Source organism: Zootoca vivipara, chromosome 14 (genome assembly GCF_965207765.1).
Source record: "Zootoca vivipara chromosome 14, rZooViv2.hap1.1, whole genome shotgun sequence".
Lineage (NCBI taxonomy): Eukaryota > Metazoa > Chordata > Lepidosauria > Squamata > Lacertidae > Zootoca > Zootoca vivipara.
Genome location: NC_142597.1, coordinates 45,993,167 through 46,012,100, shown reverse-complemented (window position 1 = coordinate 46,012,100; position 18,934 = coordinate 45,993,167). Strand labels below are relative to the sequence as shown.

At 53.5% G+C, this 18,934-nt stretch overlaps 1 protein-coding gene across 1 annotated transcript; it reads left to right on the top strand.

The window, feature by feature from the left end:
* The first annotated feature begins 2,686 nt into the window (after nucleotides 1-2,686).
* SARM1 (sterile alpha and TIR motif containing 1) lies at nucleotides 2,687-17,246 on the top strand. Its single transcript, XM_035139328.3, has 9 exons — nucleotides 2,687-3,419; nucleotides 10,387-11,005; nucleotides 11,303-11,515; nucleotides 11,837-11,928; nucleotides 12,288-12,523; nucleotides 13,699-13,801; nucleotides 15,059-15,248; nucleotides 16,032-16,153; nucleotides 16,710-17,246. Exons 1-9 carry the CDS (start codon nucleotides 2,995-2,997, stop codon nucleotides 16,831-16,833), a joined length of 2,124 nt encoding a protein of 707 aa, XP_034995219.1. The 5' UTR covers nucleotides 2,687-2,994; the 3' UTR covers nucleotides 16,834-17,246.
* The last annotated feature ends 1,688 nt before the right edge of the window (nucleotides 17,247-18,934 follow it).

Below are 18,934 nucleotides of genomic sequence, written 5' to 3'. Positions count from 1 at the left end.
CTGGCATCAGCAAGGGAATTGAGTGAAGGGATTTACGCACCACCCTGATTCTTTAATCGGCAGGTGCCAAAGCCGGCTTCCCTCGCCCTCCCCGCCTCAGGCCTGGAATCCACTTAAGGGCTCTGCCTGCAAATCCTGTCTCCTGACACTTATCCTCTGTTCTAACCCTGCCTCTGCCCCCCCCCCAATACCTCCCACCTGGCGGCTTTGCTGTTGCTGCAGAGAGAATTGGTGAGTAACTCCCCGCCCCTCCATAAAAAAAGACTCCGACTTGGGAAGGGGCGTTGGAAAATATTGAGTCAGACTGTTGATCTATTTAGCTCAGTAATGTCTGCACTGGCTGGCAGCAGTGTCTCTCCAGGGCTTCAGTCACTGAGTCTCTTTCCCAGCCCTGCATGGAAATGTCAGGGACTGAGCGTTCTGCATGCAGAGCAGGTGCTCTGCCGTACAGTGGTGCAAAGTAGGATTCTAGTCCTCATGTGTCGGAATAAAGGGTTGAAACTGGAACACGGGAAGCGGCATTGTCGGTGTCGCCTGCCACTGACTGGCAGCAATGGATTGCCAGGGTTTCAGGTGGAGAATCTTCTGGTGGTTCCCTTGTTGCGAGAAGCCAAGTTGCAGGGAACCAGGCAGAGGGCCTTCTCGGTGGTGGTGCCTGCCCTGTGGAACGCCCTCCCAACAGATGTCAAAGAGGAAAACAACTACTGTTTTAATGTTTAATAGATTACTGTGTTTTATTTTTCTGTTGGAAGCTGCCCAGAGTGGCTGGGGAAACCCAGCCAGATGGGTGGGGTATAAATAAAAAATTATTATTATTATTATTATTGAACCTGGGGTCTTCTGTCCCTGAGCCACAGTCCTTTCCAAAGCACAGCCCCCAAACTCCCCCCCCCCATGACAACAAAGGACTATCCTGCTCAGAGAGGCGGAGGGGCAGGGGCGGGAATCTGAATCTCTTGCTTCAGAAACCCAGAGGGGCAGCCCTCAGAGACTTCCCTACAAAGCCCCCCCCCCTCTGGCCGCAGCAGACCCCACCCACAACCGATGGCCAGAGGACAAACCTACCTGCTCAGGTGTGGCTTGGGGGACCTGCTGTGTCTCTGAGGTCAGGCTGCCGCCTTCCGGGTCTCCCACCTTCCCTCCTTGCCACCTCTGGGATCTCTTTCTGCGCAGACGGCAAGAGGATTAGCCCCCAAGCTGCCCAGCCAGGCAGGGAGATCTTGCATGGACAGAGAGCTGCCAGCCTTGTGCCAGATAAAAATAAGTTGTGTGTGTCTGAGAGAGAGAGAGAGAGAGAGAGAGAGAGAGAGAGAGAGAGAGAGAGAAGGAGGCTGCATTATACATCATATGCTGAAAGTGCATTATTTTCCCCTGGGAACTGTAGTTTCTGCTGGGAATTGCAGTGCTGTGAGGGGTGAATCCCAAGATTTTCTTGGGGGAAGTCTTTTTTTTTTTAAGTACATGTTGTGTACGCAGCCAGAGTCCTCAGAACAACAGGCCATTTTGTGTGGTTTGGCACACAAAGGTCCGTATAGTTAAAGCTATGGTTTTCCCAGTAGTGATGTATGGAAGTGAGAGCTGGACCATAAGAAGGCTGATCGCCGAAGAATTGATGCTTTTGAATTATGGTGCTGGAGGAGACTCTTGAGAGTCCCATGGACTGCAAGAAGATCAAACCTATCCATTCTTAAGGAAATCAGCCCTGAGTGCTCACTGGAAGGACAGATCCTGAAGCTGAGGCTCCAATACTTTGGCCACCTCATGAGAAGAGAAGAATCCTTGGAAAAGACCCTGATGTTGGGAAAGATGGAGGGCACTAGGAGAAGGGGACGACAGAGGACAAGATGGTTGGACAGTGTTCTCGAAGCTACGAACATGAGTTTGACCAAACTGCGGGAGGCAGTGGAAGACAGGAGTGCCTGGCGTGCTGTGGTCCATGGGGTCACGAAGAGTCGGACACGACTAAACGACTAAACAACAACAACAACAGAATAAGGCTGGGAAAATAATACTCTTGACTGCAGATACCTGAAGAGTTGCTCAGATGGGGCAAACTTGCTTTCTGCTGCTCCAGAGAGTAGGATCCTAACCAAGGGCTTCAGATCACAAGAAAAGAGATTTCCACTCAAGCTTAGGAAGTACGTCCTGAGGGTAAAGGGGTCGTGGGCTCTCCTTCAATGGAGGTTTTTAAGCAGAGGCCAGGTGTCCACCTCTCGGGGATCCTTTAGCTGTGATTCCTGCCTTGCGGGGGGTTGGACTAAATGACCCTTGGGGGTCCCTTCCAGCCCTACAATTTCACGATTCTGTGATCCTGTCCTCTGGTGGGGCTGGCAAAGACCCCCCCCCCGAACCCACGATATGCTGCTGAGGAGCGCATGCTCGCTGAGGCTGATGGGAGTTGTAGGACCGAGTTGAGGAACCACAAGTCAAACTCTCGTCCAATCGCCGCTCCCCACCAACCTCCCAAACTCTCCCTCCCCCCTCCCCCTCCCCAACCCCACACCTGAATTCCTCAGGTGCAATATCATGATGTACCTAAAGAAGCCGAGGACACGACCAAGCATCCCTTCTCTTTGTCTCACCAGGAGGAGAGGCGAGAGGGAAGGAGGGAGGGAGGAAGATGCGGTTGCCACGGCGACAGGCCCTCCTTTTAGGGGGAGGTGGCATCATCGGAGGGGGTGGGCTTGGCGGCAGCCTCTCTGCCGGCAGAGAGCTCTGCATCCCGCATCAGGAGGAGGAACAGCTCAGCTGCCAGGCAAGTGGTACCCAAGATCGCGCCCGACTCCTTCCTTCCTCCAGCCCTGCATCCTCGGCTCTCCATCTCTCTCCATCACTTCTTCTGCCCCGCCCAGACTCAGCCTCGCTGTGCCAGCCTCCTGCCAGCCGGACCCCAGGCTCCCAAGCCCGCCCTGGGCACATCCCCAGATCCGGAGATGCAGCTTTAAGGTGCCTCCCCCTTCCCTGACGCCCCCCACTCACCCCCCCCCCACCTCGATGGTGCTCCCTCTTCTCGTCTCTGCCTATAGACTGTGCCGCTTAGCCATGTCTGACTCGGAGGCGCTGACGGTCGACTGGTGGGGAGACAGCCCCGGGGCGTCCCAGGAGAGCTCGCCGGGGGCCAGCCCGGCCATCCAAGCGGCCCTCAACAGGATCCTGCCCGACCTGCACCAGGCCATCTCGGCCACCAAGCAAGCGGCCGGCCCCGAGGACCTCCAAAGCGGCTTGGCCGAGATCCTGGCCCTGGTGGAGGAGGCCTGGCTGATGCCCACCGTGGGCAGGGAGGTCGCCAAGGGCCTGTGCAACGCCATTCGCCTGGAGGGGGGCCTGGACTTGCTGCTGTCCTTGCTCCAGACGGCCGACCACGAGACCAAGTGCCAGGCGGGCAAACTCCTGGAGCAGATCCTGGTGGCGGAGAACAGGTGAGCCAGGCAGGGGGACCGGCGGGGAGGGGAGGACCGGCCAAGGTGGGAGGGTCCAGAGGCAAAAGGAGGCCAAGCAATGAACGCAGGGGTGTTTTTTTGGGTTTTTTTGGGGGGGCACAATGAGCTAGATTCCTTAGGTGTGATTCTTGCGTTGCAGAGGGATGGACTTAGATAATGCTTAGGGGGAAGGCACATTCCCTACTAGAGAAGATTGGCGGATTAAGCTGATGCAGAAATGGCAAAACTGACCAAAAGAATTTGGAATCAGGAAGACCAAAATTTCAATAAGGAATGGGGGAAATACATCATTTATTTTTTTATAAAAATCATTGTCAACAATTAAAATTATTAGTGGGATTGGAATGTTGCTTGTAGTCAAAAGTTGGACTGTGGTTTTATTGAAGATTTAATAGAAGTGGAGTAACAGAGAAGATGCAGGAGAAAAAGTTAACATAAGGACCCACAAAAGGGAGGAGGGAAGTCAAAGGGACTTTGTTATTTGTTTGCTTTATGATTGCTTATAAACCTGAATGTATATGTATGTGTCCAGTTCTGGGCACCGCAGTTCAAGAAGGAGACTGACAAGCTGGAACGTGTCCAGAAGAGGGCAACCAAAATGGTCAAAGGCCTGGAAACGATGCCTTATGAGGAACGGCTTAGGGAGCTGGGTATGTTTAGCCTGGAGAAGAGAAGGTTAAGGGGTGATATGATAGCCATGTTCAAATATATAAAAGGATGTCATATAGAAGAGGGTGAAAGGTTGTTTTCTGCTGCTGCAGAGAAGCAGACACCGAGCAATGGATTCAAACTTCAAGAAAGAAGATTCCACCTAAACATTAGGAAGAACTTCCTGACAGTAAGAGCTGTTCGGCAGTGGAATTTGCTACCAAGGAGTGTGGCGGAGTCTCCTTCTTTGGAGGTCTTTAAGCAGAGGCTTGACAGGCATATGTCAGGAATGCTTTGATGGTGTTTCCTGCTTGGCAGGGGGTTGGACTGGATGGCCCTTGTGGTCTCTTCCAACTCTAGGATTCTATGATTCTATGTATATATGAGAGAGATGATGCTTAGGGGTCCCTTCCAACCGTACAGTTATATTATTCTGCTTCATTGGAGGCTGATAAGCAGAAGTTGGACGGCTGTTTGTAAGAGATTATTTAGCTACGATCCCTGCGCTGCAGGGGTGAGGTTAGATGACCTCTGGGGGTCCCTCCCAGATCTACCTTTCTATGATTCTATGAGACAGGAAAGGGGAATGGGCATGTTTCCTGCCAGCAAAGAAACTCGAGGGTGTGAAGCAAGGGCCAGACAGGTGTGTGGTCTAGAGGGAGGGGGGTGGTTTGGGATGGAGGGGGCCGCATTTGGCCCCTGGACCTCCGGTTCCCTGTCCTCGGCAATGGGGCAATACCGTGTTTCTCCTAAAATAAGCCATACCCTGAAAATAAGCCATAGTGATGATAGGCAGTTTAACCTTGTAGGTTAAACTGTACCATACTTAATAATAATAATAATATAAAAAGACATCCCCTGAAAATAAGCCACCGTGTTTTTTTGTTTTTTTGTTTTTTGAGGAAAAATAAATATAAGACGGTGTCTTATTTTTGGAGAAACACGGTATTTGTGTAGGGATGAAGTGACACGCTCACAAAAATTCCTCCTTCCTATACTCCCTTTCCGACAGCCTTTCTTTCCCAAAGGGATTTCCCCACCCGCTTTTAAAAGGTTTGCTTTTCGAGTGTGCAGGAACCCCCAAAAGGAGCCCCCCCATGGGTTCTCTGCATGAGTCCCTGTTCTGGGCATGCCCTTGCCTGAAGGTGCGTGATCGCTGTGTCCCTGCCTCCAGAGAGATCCCCACCACCACTCACACCTCTCAATGGCAGAGGTACAGCAGAGGCAGGCTGAGAAGGAAGCGAAGCAGGGCAGGTTATCGTGCAGAGACACAACAGTGGGTTTATACTGGGGGCTCCCAGGGGCCTTCCCGCTCCTGTGACACCACAAATGAAGGCTTGCAAATGGTGCGCTTAGGCAATGCATAGTTAAACTGTGGGACTCGGGAGGACTGGACAAATCCATAGAGAAGGAGAGGACGATCCTGCTTGGCAGGGGGTTGGACTGGATGACCCTTGTGGTCTCTTCCAACTCTATGATTCTATGATCCGTGGCTACCAGCCACAATCGCTCAGCTCTGCCTCCAGTCCCTGGCAGCAGTCCTTCTGAATCCCAGTAGCTGAAAACTGCAGGATGGGAGAAAGGGCTCTTGTGCTCGGATCCTGCCTCCCGGTTCCCCTTTTCGCAATCTGTTTGGCCACTGTGAGAACAGGATGCTGGACTCGATGGGCCATTGGCAGGCTCTTTCTTAGGGAACCTACCCTCAATGGTCTTTCAGGAGTGGCAACATGTAACGTGGGCACATTCAATGCTTTGCTTTCTTTGAAATGGGCCAAGCCAGGCCTGTTGCAAATCCTGCTCACGTTGCTGAGTGGGACCCCGGATTTTGACCCTCCCCACAAGTCCTGGCCTGACTGGGCTGCTGACTCCTGCCCCCTCCCCCCAATTCTGGAGTCATATCAGCAGCCATATCTGCCCTGCGTCATGCCAGGATGACAAACTATTCGTTGCTGATGTTCAGTCAACTAGCTAGGAGAAAAAGCCACCATAGCTCCGGGGCAGAGCAGCGCAGGTGTCTCTAGATAGGGCTAGAGAATAAGACCCCCTTGCTTGGACTCCTGGGGAGCCGCTGCTGCCAGTCTGTGTAGGCAGTACTGAGCTAGGTGGACTACTGGTCTGCAACTGTATATGGAGGCTTTGTACGTTCCTATTTAAAGCAGCGTTTATTTAAATTCGGAACCATGAGGACTAGCATCTTGCTTTATTCTTAGGGAGAAGAAGCTGCTTTGGTAGAACAGACCTTTGCAGCCAGAAGGTCCCATGTTCAACCCTGCAGGGCAGTCTGGGGATTAAATGAGAATTAGGACCCTGGAGAGACCCAGGTTCAAATCCCTACTCGGCCACCATGAAGCTCACTGGGTTTGACCTTGAAACCCAGTTGCTACCTCTCAGCCTAAGCTCAATCACAGGGATGTTGTGGGGATTAAATGAGGACTACCACCTGGGAGATCCGGGTTCAAATCCCCACTTGGCTATGATGCTCAGTATCAATGAAATAAAAAATCAAAGTTTGCCAGGATCTGCTTGAGAACAGAACAACCTCGGAACCTGCCCTGGGGCACAATGTCCTTTCTGGAGCCCCACAGGAAGGGCCGAGGCAGCTCTCCCCTCTGCCAGGTGGGCTTTTAAGGGCCCTAATTGGGAAAATGCATTAGCCGAGACCCAGAACGACTTTGGATCCATCGGAGGAGCTTCCTGGCAGGAGGGAGCGGCTCTTGGCCTTTGCATCTCTCCGGATAAACCACACACCTCTCCCCTTCCTACCGCCAGCCTGCCTCGCCAGGGTGGGGATCCAAGGCGGGGGGGGGGGGGTAAGTGGAACCCGCCTTGTTCTGTTCCATGTGGCCAGGACATGCTGTGCTGCTGCTGCTGCGTGCTGATTGCTTGTCACCACTCTGGAGGATGAATCCGGCTGGCAGCTGTGCCAAGATGAGGTGGTCTCCGGAGGCAGAGGGGCCCCGATGGGAGCAGGGCAGAGAAGGAGGGAGCTGGAAGCCACAGGAGGGGAGAGTTGCTCTTGTGCCCAAGCCCTGCTTGCGGGCATCCCATAATAGGCATCTGGTCGGGCACTGTGTGAGAGAACAGGGTGATGGACTAGATGGGCCACTGGCCTGACCCAGCAGGCTCTTCTCATGTGTGTTTAGCCTGGAGAAGAGAAGGCCGAGAGGTGAGACAAGATCCATCTTCAGATATCTCAAGGGTTGTCATGTGGAAGAGGGAACAAGCTTGTTTTCTGTGGCTCCAGGACCTGAATCAATGGCTTCAAGTTACCAAAAAAAAAGGAGATTCCAGCTAAAGATTAGGAAGAACTTTCTGAGTGTCAAAGCTGCTGGACAGTGGAACAGACTCCCTTGGAAGGTGGACGGCTCTGCTTCCTTGGAGATTTTAAAACAGATGCTGTCTATCCTCTGCTTAAAAAAACTGAAATGAGGGAGAGCCCCCACCTCCCGAGGAAGGGCAAATGGCTCTTGCCCTCGGCGATGTCTTTCTAAGGTTTATTTGGGATTTTCTTCTTTGACACTTGAATCCCTTGGTTCTCTGGAGCAGCACAGAACAAGCTTGCTGGATCTTCCACGGCGCAGCGATTCAGGCACCTGAAGATGCAGAATTCAGCAGGGCCAAGAACATATGAAGAAGAGCCTGCTGGAACAGGCCAATGGCCTACCTAGTCCAGCCTCCTGCTCTCACACTTGCCTCTGGGAAGCTGAGAACAAGAATCATAGAATCCTAGGGTTGGAAGAGACCACAAGGGCCATCCAGTCCAACCCCCTGCCAAGCAGGAAACACCACCAAAGCATTCTTGACATATGCCTGTCAAGCCTCTGCTTAAAGACCTCCAAAGAAGGAGACTCCACCACACTCCTTGGCAGCAAATTCCACTGCCAAACAGCTCTTACTGTCAGGAAGTTCTTTCTAATGTTTAGGTGGAATCTTCTTTCTTGTACAGTGGTACCTTGGTTTATGAACACAATTGGTTCCGGAAGTCTGTTCATAAACTGAAGCGAACTTTCCCATTGAAAGTTCATGGCTATCATATCACCCCCTTAACCTTCTCTTCTCCAGGCTAAACATACTCAGCTCCCTAAGCCGTTCCCTAAGAGCACTTCTGCTTAAGATCAGGAGTCAAGCGATAAAAGGAGGATGACGAAACTGGGATGAGTTGGATCGGACACCACTTCCTGTTGGGCTGCCTGTGCACTGCCCCAACAGCCCCCCATTGCCAGCCCAGGCCCCATTGCTCCAGACTAATGGCCACCCTTCAGAGATCTTGTAGCGCCCTGGATTCCCTGTATTGAACGGGGACCACGTGACCTCTAAGTCCCTCTCTAGCTCAGGGGTTCCCAACAAAATTTTCTCGAGGACCCCTCATTGAGCCGCTATTGTGACAAGGACCCCCATTAATTCCTAATCCTAAAATTAAAAAGTGAGAGCCAAATTAAGAGTCTTTTTATATTTTATATTTATACGTTTTTTACAGTTCTTCCTCTTCATCTGTAGGCCTTTGTCGTTTTAACGAACCACTTTTTAACCAACGGTCCATTTTTAACTACGCGAACTGTAGCTTCCGCGAAAAACAACGCTTTGTTTACAAACACTACTGTTTTGCAAAGAGGCAGCGCGCGCCAGGGAGGAGGGAGGGGAGTGGAGAAGACAGGGTACCTGCGCAGTAGCGCACAAATGAAGCCGACGCGCGCAAAACATCTTGGGGAGGTGAGCGTTAGTAGAATGCGCGCGCTGCCTCTTTGCAAAACAGTAGTGTTTGTAAAGCGCCACCTAACGGCATACAGCAGAACTACTGCCTCTATCTAATTCTAGTTTTGCGCTAGACTCTGCTCATGCAGGAAGCGGCCAAAACAAAAAATCTGTTATCATACGAAATATATTTAATATATTTTTTAGCATCTTGCGGACCCCTCTGGCATAGCTCGCGGACCCCTGGGGGTCCCCGGACCACCTGTTGGGAACCACTGCTCTAGCTCTTACAGTTCTGTTATCTTATAATTTATCTGGAGGCTGCAGACGGGGGTCCATGCTCTCCACTTCCTGAGTGCATGACCCAGCCTCCTTCAGAGATGGTATTGGAACCCTGCCAGGGCCGGCAGTCACTCACAGAGAGAGCACAAGTTTTCCCAGAACAGGGCGCTTCGCTCACTTCCTGGAACAAGCCAGCCGGGCGGAATCTGATGGGTGTGTGTGTGGGGGGGGGGTGCTGCTGTTTAGCCTTGCAAATGCAAAAGCCCTCCTTCCCCCTCTGCTGGTGGGGACACTCCCTGGCCCGCCCCAGCTATGGGTCCAAGCCCCAGCTGAAGCAAAGTCCCTCCTTCCTTCCTCCACCCCCATAGACACCTTCTCCTGCATGGCAGCTACACACACACACAGTTAACATAGAATATTCTGCACAGGTCCGGTGCTAGGGCTTTTTGCGCCCTAGGCAAAATCACCTTCTGGCGCCCCCCCCCCGGCACATGCGTTATGCCCCATGCACAGCACTGCTGGTACCCCTGCGTCCCCTCCATAGGCAGGAGGAGAGCAAGCCAAAAGGAGAGCTCAGCGCCCTCCCGCCTGTGGAGGGGGCGCTGTGAGCTCCTCAGCGGCTGCAGTGAGCGAGCAGCGGCAGCAGCGCCCATAGCTGAAGGCTTCAGCTACGGGCGCTGCTGTCGCCACCGCCCGCTCACTCGCTCCAGCCGCTGAGGAGCTCACACCGTCCCCTCCATAGGCGGGAGGAGCGCGAGTGTGCGCCGTGGGAGGGCGGCGGTGGTGCGGGGGTTTTGCGGGGCAGGCTGGCCAGCGCCCCCTCCATTTACGCGCCCTAGGCAACTGCCTAGTTCTCCTAAATGGATGCACCGGCCCTGATTCTGCAGAGTCAGTGGTATCAGCCCTGGAGTCCAACCTGCATTGCAGAGGGTTGGAATAGATGCCCCTTGCGACCCTCTCCAGCTCTGCACTTCCACGATTCTGTGCTACCTGCCTTGCAGGTAACAAGGAAGGTACCTCTGAGTACTTTTTGAGTGCATAAGGACCTTCTGCATTTTCCAGCAACTGGTATTCAGAAGCATTGCTGCCTCTGACTGTGAAGGCAGAGGACGGCTAGGAGCCACCGATACCTCTCTCCTCCTTCCTGGATTTGTCTAATCCTCCTTTAAAGCCATCTTAGTTGGTGGCCATCCCTGCCTCCTGTGGGAGGGAGTTCCGCTGTTTAACTCTGGGCCATGTGATGAAGGGCCTTCTTTCCACGGCATCCCCGCCCCCCCAGGCTGCTTTCCTGATCCCGTTCTGCCTCCCCGCTCTCTGCCCCCAGGGACCGCGTGGCTCGCATCGGCCTGGGCGTGATCCTGAACCTGTCCAAGGACCGTGAGAGCCTCCCTCTGGCGCGCAGCACCTCGGGGATCCTGGAGCACATGCTCAAGCACTCCGAGGACACCTGCTCACAGCTGATCTCCGACGGCGGCCTGGACGCGCTCCTCTACTGGTGCCGCTGGAGTGACCCCGTGGTCCTGCACCACTGCGCCGCCGCCCTGGCCAACGCGGCCATGCATGGCGGGCCGGCCAACCAGCGGCTGATGGTGGAGAAGAAGGCGGCCGAGTGGCTCTTCCCGCTGGCCTTCTCCAAGGACGGCTGCCTGGTGCAGTTCCACGCCTGCCTGGCTGTGGCCGTCCTGGCCACCAACAAGGAGGTGGAGAAGGAGGTGGAGCACTCGGGGACCCTGGCGCTGGTGGAGCCCTTCGTGGCCACGCTGGACCCGGGGCATTTTGCCCACACCTTGCTGGGCAGCAGCGACAACAGCCAGGGCAGGACGGCCGAGGACCTGCAGCGCTTGGTGCCCCTCCTGGACAGCTCCCGCCCAGAGGCCCAGTGCCTGGCTGCCTTCTACCTGTGCGCAGAGGCCGCCATTAAGGCCCAGCAGAAGAAGATGCAGGTAGCTTGTTTGCATGCAGAGCCATGAGGACTAGCATCTTACTTCCTCTGCTAGTTCAGCGGCAGAGCCCCTGCTTTGCATGCATGCAGAAGGTCCTGGAAGGATCCAATCCATGACTAGAATCTGGGACAGACCAGGGTTCAAATCCCCATTCCACCATGAAGCTCATTGGCAAGCTGGTTGCTCCCTCTCGGGCTAAGCTACCTTGCAGGGTTGTTGTGAGGGCCAAATGGGGAGGAAGAGGAACTTATGTGGGCCACCAACGCACAAACTGAATGAATGCTTGGCTTTGCTCAGATTTTCACAGAGATCGGGGCCATCCAGAGCTTGAAGAGGATTGTCTGCTACTCCCCGGACGGCACCACCTCCTCGCTTGCCAAGAGGGCGCTCCGCACGATGGGCGAGGAGGTGCCCCGGCGCCTGCTGCCCGCTGTGCCCAACTGGAAGCCCCTGGAGGTTCAGAAGTGGCTGCAGCAGATCGGCTTTGTCAAATACTGCCCCAATTTCCTGGTAGGGCTTGCAATGGGGCGGTTGTTGTGTGGGGAATGGGGGTCGGGGCTCCTGGAGAGAGGAGAGAGCCCCTGAGGAGACTGCATGTGTCTGTGGGGTTCACAGTTCAGTCCCCACACAGGCCTCCCCCAAAAGCTGCCTCCCTAGCCCACCCCTGGCTCTTGCAGACCCCTCCTAAGAACATAGAGCTTACACTCACCTTTTCTACCAAACACCACAACCGTTTTCCATAGTGGAGTCCCTCCATGGATCATGTTGGTTTCTCTCCCCTTGCTCACACCTTTGGACGTGAAACTTACCCCACCCTTCCTCTCCCCCCAGGAGCACCAGGTGGATGGCGACCTGCTTCTGAGGATGACGGAGGAGGATTTGCGAGTGGACCTCAAGATGACCTCCAGCATCACACGCAAGCGGTAAGGATCTCTCGGCATCCGAGGAGGAGGAGCTCCTGCGCCGAGAAGCGGGGTTGAGCTGGATGATCTCTGAGGGTCCCCTCCAGATCAAAAACAGCAGCTGTGCTATTGCTCACCAAGTACAGCAGGGCTATCAATCTGCTCCTGTTTGCCATAAAACTCCAACATTTTTTTTAAAGCACATGCCACATTTGCAGGAAATTCAGCTATGCAAAAGGGTTTCGAGCACCTGGAGGGCTGGCCAGTTCCCCCTCCACGCTGAACAACACCCCCCAAAAAAGCAGCGTGCCTCTGCTCCAACCTGGCAGGAGGTGTCCCCCCCCTGCAGCCCTACTGAGCCGCCCCCCTCCTTCCCCCAGGTTTTTCCGGGAGCTGACAGAGCTCAAGACCTACGCCAGCTACTCCACCTGCGACCGCAGCAACCTGGCCGACTGGCTGGGCTCCGTGGACCCCAAATTCCGCCAGTACACTTACAACCTGGTCACCAGTGGCATCGACCGCAACTTCCTCCACCGGGTGACGGAGCAGCAGCTGGAGGAGGACTGCCAGGTCCACACGGGATTCCACCGTGTCCGCATCCTCTCGGCGGCCCGAGGTAACCTCTCCCCCCCTGCTCTGCGGACCCCCCAACCCCCGGGAAGGACACCCTGAGGGTCAGAGCTGTTTGGCAGTGGGACGGCCTCGCTCGCAAGGCGGTGTGCTCTTCTTCACTGGAGCTCTTAAAACGGGGCTGAGCTGGATGACCCCTGGGTGTCCCTCCCAACTCTACAGTATGATTCCATGATAATAATATAATAATAGGTTTTTATTTATACCCCGCCCATCTGGCTGGGTTTCCCCAGCCACTCTGGGCGGCTTCCAACAGAAAAATAAAACACAGTAATCTATTAAACATTAAAAGCCTCCCTGAACAGGGCTGCCTTCAGATGTCTTCTAAAAGTCTGGTAGTTGTTTTCCTCTTTGACATCTGTTGGGAGGGCGTTCCACAGGGCAGGCGCCACCACCGAGAAGGCCCTCTGCCTGGTTCCCTGCAACTTGGCTTCTCACAACGAGGGAACCGCCAGAAGGCCCTCGGTACTGGACCTCAGTGTCCGGGCAGAGCGATGGGGGTGGAGACGCTCCTTCAGGTATCCTGGACTGAGGCCATTTAGGGCTTTAAAGGTCAGCACCAACACTTTGAATTGTGCTCGGAAACATACTGGGAGCCAATGTAGATGTTTCAAGACCATGAAACAACTTGCTGTTGGAAGGGAGGGAACCCATGGATCTAAGGTGGGGAACCTTTTCCAGACTGAGAGTCCACATGACCACTGTGTGAAGGACCAGTTTCTACTCCCGCTAGCATAAGGACATTAGATTGTGGCTGCTGGATCAGGCCAATGGCCCATCTAGTCCAGGCCTCCTGTTCTCACAGTGGCCAGCCAGATGCCCCCGTGGGAAGCCAGGGATTCTTTTGCTTTGCAGGGGGTTGGACTAGATGACTCTCGGGGTCCCTATGGGTCAACCAAGGCCTTCTCTCCTGCCAAAGCTCATGCAAAGGCGGTCAGCAGCATACATGTCTGAGGCTTTGTGCCAGGGACCCTGGGCATGGAGTCCAGCCTCCCATGGCTGGGAGCTCTCTCTCCTCCGGAAGAAAGAGTGGGAAAGGGAGCGGGTGCGAGTGCTTCGAAACTTCTTGGAGAGAAGCCACGGCACCACATCGCCTGGGCCTGCTATGAAACTCTTGGGAAGGGTCCCATGGCCACCCACCCCTTTCCTGTCTCCTCCCAGAGATGCTCCATTCGCCTCTGCCCTGCAGCAGCGGAAAGTCCGCCTTGGAGGGGACAGACGTCTTCATCAGCTACCGGAGAGCCACTGGGGCGCAGCTGGCCAGGTGGGCAGGGGAATGCCAGGGAGCAGCAGCGCGGACCATTCACACGTATGGGCATGTCAAAGAGAAAAGCCTTCCTTTTTTCTTTCTGTAAAGAGCCAACTGTGTGATGTAGCAGCAGAAAAGGCGAATGCAATTCTCTGCTGCATCAACAGAAGTCCAGTGTCCAGAGCAAGGGAAATAGGACCAGGATATGACCACTCTATCCTGGCTTGGGCACCTGGAATACTATGAGGAATAACTTTCTGGCAATAAGAGCTTTTTGATAGCGGAACAGACACCCTCATAAGGTGGTGGACTTTCATTGGAGGTTTTTAAAGAGAGCTTGGGTTGGGTTGGCCTGGATGACCCTTGGGGGTCCCTTCTGTCTCTATGATTCTATCAATTGCTTCTAATCTCTCAACCTCTCTGTGCAAGGAAGCAGGGGTTGGCCCACGGCGGCTCTCCCCAACCCAATGTCATCCAGAGGGTGTTGGACTCCAACTCCCAGCAACCCCAGGTTGGCCGATGTTCAGGGTTGATGGGAGTTGTAGTCCATGCGATCTCTGAAAGGTTGGTCCGAAAAGGTCGGCAGGATCTCTGACAAGCTGGGCTCAGAGCAAGGCTTGCAGTCCTCATTGGCCAGAAACATGTACCGGTAAGGGCACCATGAGACAGTGTAGAATTAACCTGCGGAACTCACTGCAACCACACTTTGCGCTACTGTTAGCAGCAGTAGTAGATTTTTACATGTTGCATTTCTACAGGAGACCTGCGTTCTCTGGTGGGGGCGTAGGGAGAATAAAATGCACCCATTAAGACCTAAAAATAGGACGGTGAAATGGATCTAATTATCCTTAGCGTTGATATTGTAAGACTTTCGATGCGTTCAGAGCACTGGCTTATTAATTATGCATTTATTGTTCCGCTTTCTGAACAATTGCAGTCTCCCATAATGGCTCATGTTAAGTAAAGATGGGGAAGGGCTGAGAAACCACAAGCACACACCAGGGGGGAGGGAGGGGGAGAGGAGGGCGTACGGACGTTATTTCCTTTACAACAGCCCACTAAGGTAGGCCGGCAGCAGCTGTGGGAGGGTGTGCAGTTTGGACTGAGGTTGCAGCCGGAGGGGAAAGGGGGTTCTCCAACCCTTTCCCTTTATGCCATCGCCCTAAATCTCTCCTCTCTCCGGAGACTCAATCGGAAAGAGCCCAATTCTGGGTGCCTGGGTCAAACCACCCTTCCTTTCCTGCACCCCCCGCCCCGTTTTCGCTCCCCCAGTCTCCTGAAGGTCCACCTGCAACTGCACGGATTCAGCGTCTTCATCGACGTGGAGAAGCTGGAGGCCGGGAAGTTCGAGGACAAGCTGATTCAGAGCGTGATGAGCGCCCGGAACTTCGTGATGCTGCTTTCGCGCAACGCCCTCGATAAGTGCGTGGGGGACACTGAATGCAAGGATTGGGTGCATAAGGTGAGAGGGCTTCACCCTGCCAGGGATCATAGCGTCTCTGTGTTTGGGGAGATAGGGAAGAAATTCAGAGAATCCTAGAAGGGTTGGACGGGGACCCCCAAGGCAGGGGTCTCCTTGGGGCTCCTGCCATCTTCCATAATAATAATAATAATAATAATAATAATAATAATAATAATATATTATATATACCCTGCCCATCTGGCTGGGTTTCCCCAGCCACTCTGGGCGGCTTCCAACAGAAAATAAAACACAGTAATCTATTAAACATTAAAAGCCTCCCTGAACAGAGCTGCCTTCAGATGTCTTCTAAAAGTCTGGTAGTTGTTTTCCTCTTTGACATCTGTTGGGAGGGCGTTCCACAGGGCAGGCGCCACCACCGAGAAGGCCCTCTGCCTAGTTCCCTGCAACTTTGCTTCTCGCAGCGAGGGAACCGCCAGAAGGCCCTCGGTGCTGGACCTCAGTGTCCGGGAAGAATGATGGAGGTGGAGACGCTCCTTCAGGTATACTGGACCGAGGCCATTTAGGGCTTTAAAGGTCAGCACCATCCTTTGGACACGACCAAACCAGCATAGATATCACTGAGACAGGAGTGCAAACAGGCCGGGAATGTTTGCTCGAGAGGGCACATCTTTTGGGGAGACTTTGTCCTGCCACATTATGCCCAAATTCTTCCTGATACAATGTACATGGAAGCCAGCAGGACGAGAGGAAGGGAGATCACATTGGACAAGCTCACCCCTCCCTAAGCAAGATTTTCCTCCTCTCTTTATAAATGCTTCACAGGAAATTGTCACAGCCCTGAGTAGCGGGAAGAACATTGTCCCGATCACGGACCACTTCGAATGGCCGGATCCAAAGACCCTCCCTGAGGACATGAGAGCCATCCTGAAGTTCAACGGGATCAAGTGAGGAGTGTCCCTGGGGATAAGGCGGGCAGAGGGGGCAACACAGCCAGCTACTTTGCGGGAGAGAGGGGGGGTGCATCTGGGGAAACTCCGGGGAGACAAGGCTGAATCCGAAAGGGTTTGAAACCAATTGAATGCTAATAGCTTCAGGTGCAAAAGACGCTTTGAAGCACCAGGCTTGAAGTTGCACCCTTTCCCCTGCCCCTTTCCAAATCGGTGCTCCAGTTCATGCAGGGGGGAAATGGGGACCCCTGGGAAACTCAAGAGCTGCAGATTTCCCATGGCCCCTTCCACACCAAGTACCGCATGGCTTGGTTCAGCTTAGGGGTCCTCAGCAGGGGTCCCTCAGACCTTGTGGGGGCCGGACTATATATTTTTTTTGGGTGGGGGAATGGACGAGGGATGATGAGCAGCGTGCGAAAGGGCTCCGGAGAGGGGCTGCTTACAAAGCCCAGCCCCCTTCCTCCTCTAGGCAGGGCAGGGAGAAGCCAGGAGGAGGGAGGGAGGGAGGGAGGAGCCCTGTGGTTCAGCTGTTTCATTTCCACTTCCCTTGCAGATGGTCCCACGAATACCAAGACGCCACCATTGAGAAGATCATCCGCTTCCTGCAGGGCCGCTCCTCCCGGGATTCCTCCGCTGGCTCGGAAAACAGCCTGGACTGTGGGGCCCCTCAAAACTAGGGAGCTGGAAGGTGCTTCCCCCCAACGGAGCGGGCGGTGGGGCGGAGTGGGAAGAAGAGGGGGACCCTTTGCTTCTGTCCCCAAGTCTGCACTGGCCTAGAGAGTGGCCTCACCCCACTGCTGCAGCCCCTCCCCCCCAGCTTTTGCAGGCTCAGCCACTGCTGCTGCGTCAGTGCCCCCTGCTGGCTGCCTTTGGGATACGCCAATTAGGTTATGCAAAACTCCGGAAGACAGTTGGAGCAGCAAACTTTCTCCCTTGCTAGTGGCCTTTCACCAGAGGCTCTTAACTCTTTGTGTGCCTGGGTAAGATTTTTGGTTTCTCAACAAATTCGGTTATTACTTGGCTGTGGGGAAAGTAGTCGGGAAGGTGGCCTTTGTAGCCTTTATCTTGTATTAATTAAAGTATTTATCAGATTCTAGGCTCCAGAAGCTTCTTTAGGTGTCTGCTCATCTGTTTTTTAAAGCTAAGGAAATGGTAAGAGGTTTAGGAAATGACTGCATTTCAAACCCCTTCATAAACCCTCTAGAGATTGGAAGGAGCGGCAAAGTGGCCAAGTTCAGGGACGTTTAAACACAAAAGAGATTCCAAAGAGCTCCGAAACGGAGTGGATGGGTGGTAAAATGGCAAATGCAATTCAATGCAAACAAGTGTTAAATGATGCTGGGTCAAAAAAGTCTTAATTTCATGTACCTGCTCATGGGGACCTGAATTGCAGGTGGCAGACCAGCAGTGAGACCTTGCGCTCCTAAGAGACAGCTCAGTGAGGCTGACCGAGTGACAATGCACATCCCAGGCAAGGGATGGTTAGGAAAGGAACTGAGAACAAAACGGCCAGGATCATGAGGTCGTTATAGAAATCTATCGTGCGGCCACGTTTGGAGAACTGTGTGTAGTCCTCAAAAAGGAGATGTTCAGAAAAGGGAAGCCAAAACAGCCAAGGAGGTGGAAGAACGACTCCCAGCGTGAAGAAAGTCCGCAGCATTGGGGATGTGAGAAAGAGGCGCCATGGTAGAAGTTCATAAGGTTATGTGTGGCGTGGAGAAAGAACAGGGCTGCTCACTACTCCTGGAAGGGACCCCCAAGGCTCATCTAGTCCAACCCCCTGCAATGCAGGAATCGCATTTGACCTGTTGAAAAAAAACCCGGTGTGCCTCAGGAGTAGCAGCAGAACACAGCCCCTTATTCTTCCTTGGCTTATCTATCTATCTATCTATCTATCTATCTATCTATCTATCTATCTATCTATCTATCTATCATCTATCTATCTATCATCTATCTATCTATCTATCTATCTATCTATCTATCTATCTATCTATCTATCTATCTATCTATCATCATTATTATTATCTATCTATCTATATCTATCTATCTATCTATCTATCTATCTATCTATCTATCTATCTATCTATCTATCTATCTATCTATCTTTTTTGCTTTCCTGGCTGGACTGCTCTCAGCCGCCGTCCCATCACCCAGCCTTTCCTGCCCGTGCCAGGCTCGTGGCCTCTCCTCTGTGGCCCCGGAGTGGCGTGGAGTTTGCAGAGTCAGGAGGAAACGTGAGCGGAGCTGGAAGGGAGCGTCAATTATACAGGCGCCCAAGTGAGCCGTTCCCCTGAATTATGGGTGCCTTTCAGTTGGAGGGTTGGAGGGAAGAGGGGGAGGAGGGGGAGACAGGGAACCAAGTGCCGAAGGAAGGTCTCCCCTCGGTCACCACCCAGTTCCCCCACACAGGGCCTTGGTCTTTATGACCCCCAATGATTGCAATTTGCACCCCTGCCAGTCAATTTTAAGGACCAGATTCACAGGTCACTTGGAAGCTGCCTCTATACCGAGCCAGACTACTGGGTTTGCCTGCACTGACTGGCAGCAGCGGCTCTGCAAGGGCATCCTTGAGAGCTAGTGTGGTGTAGTGGTTAAGAGTGGTAGACTCGTAATCTGGGGAACCGGGTTCGAGTCTCCGCTCCTCTACATGCAGCTGCTGGGTGACCTTGGGCTAGTCACACTTCTCTGAAGTTTCTCAGCCCTACTCACCTCACTAAGAATAAGAATAAGAATAATTTATTTATACCCCGCCCATCTGGCTGGGTTTCCCCAGGCACT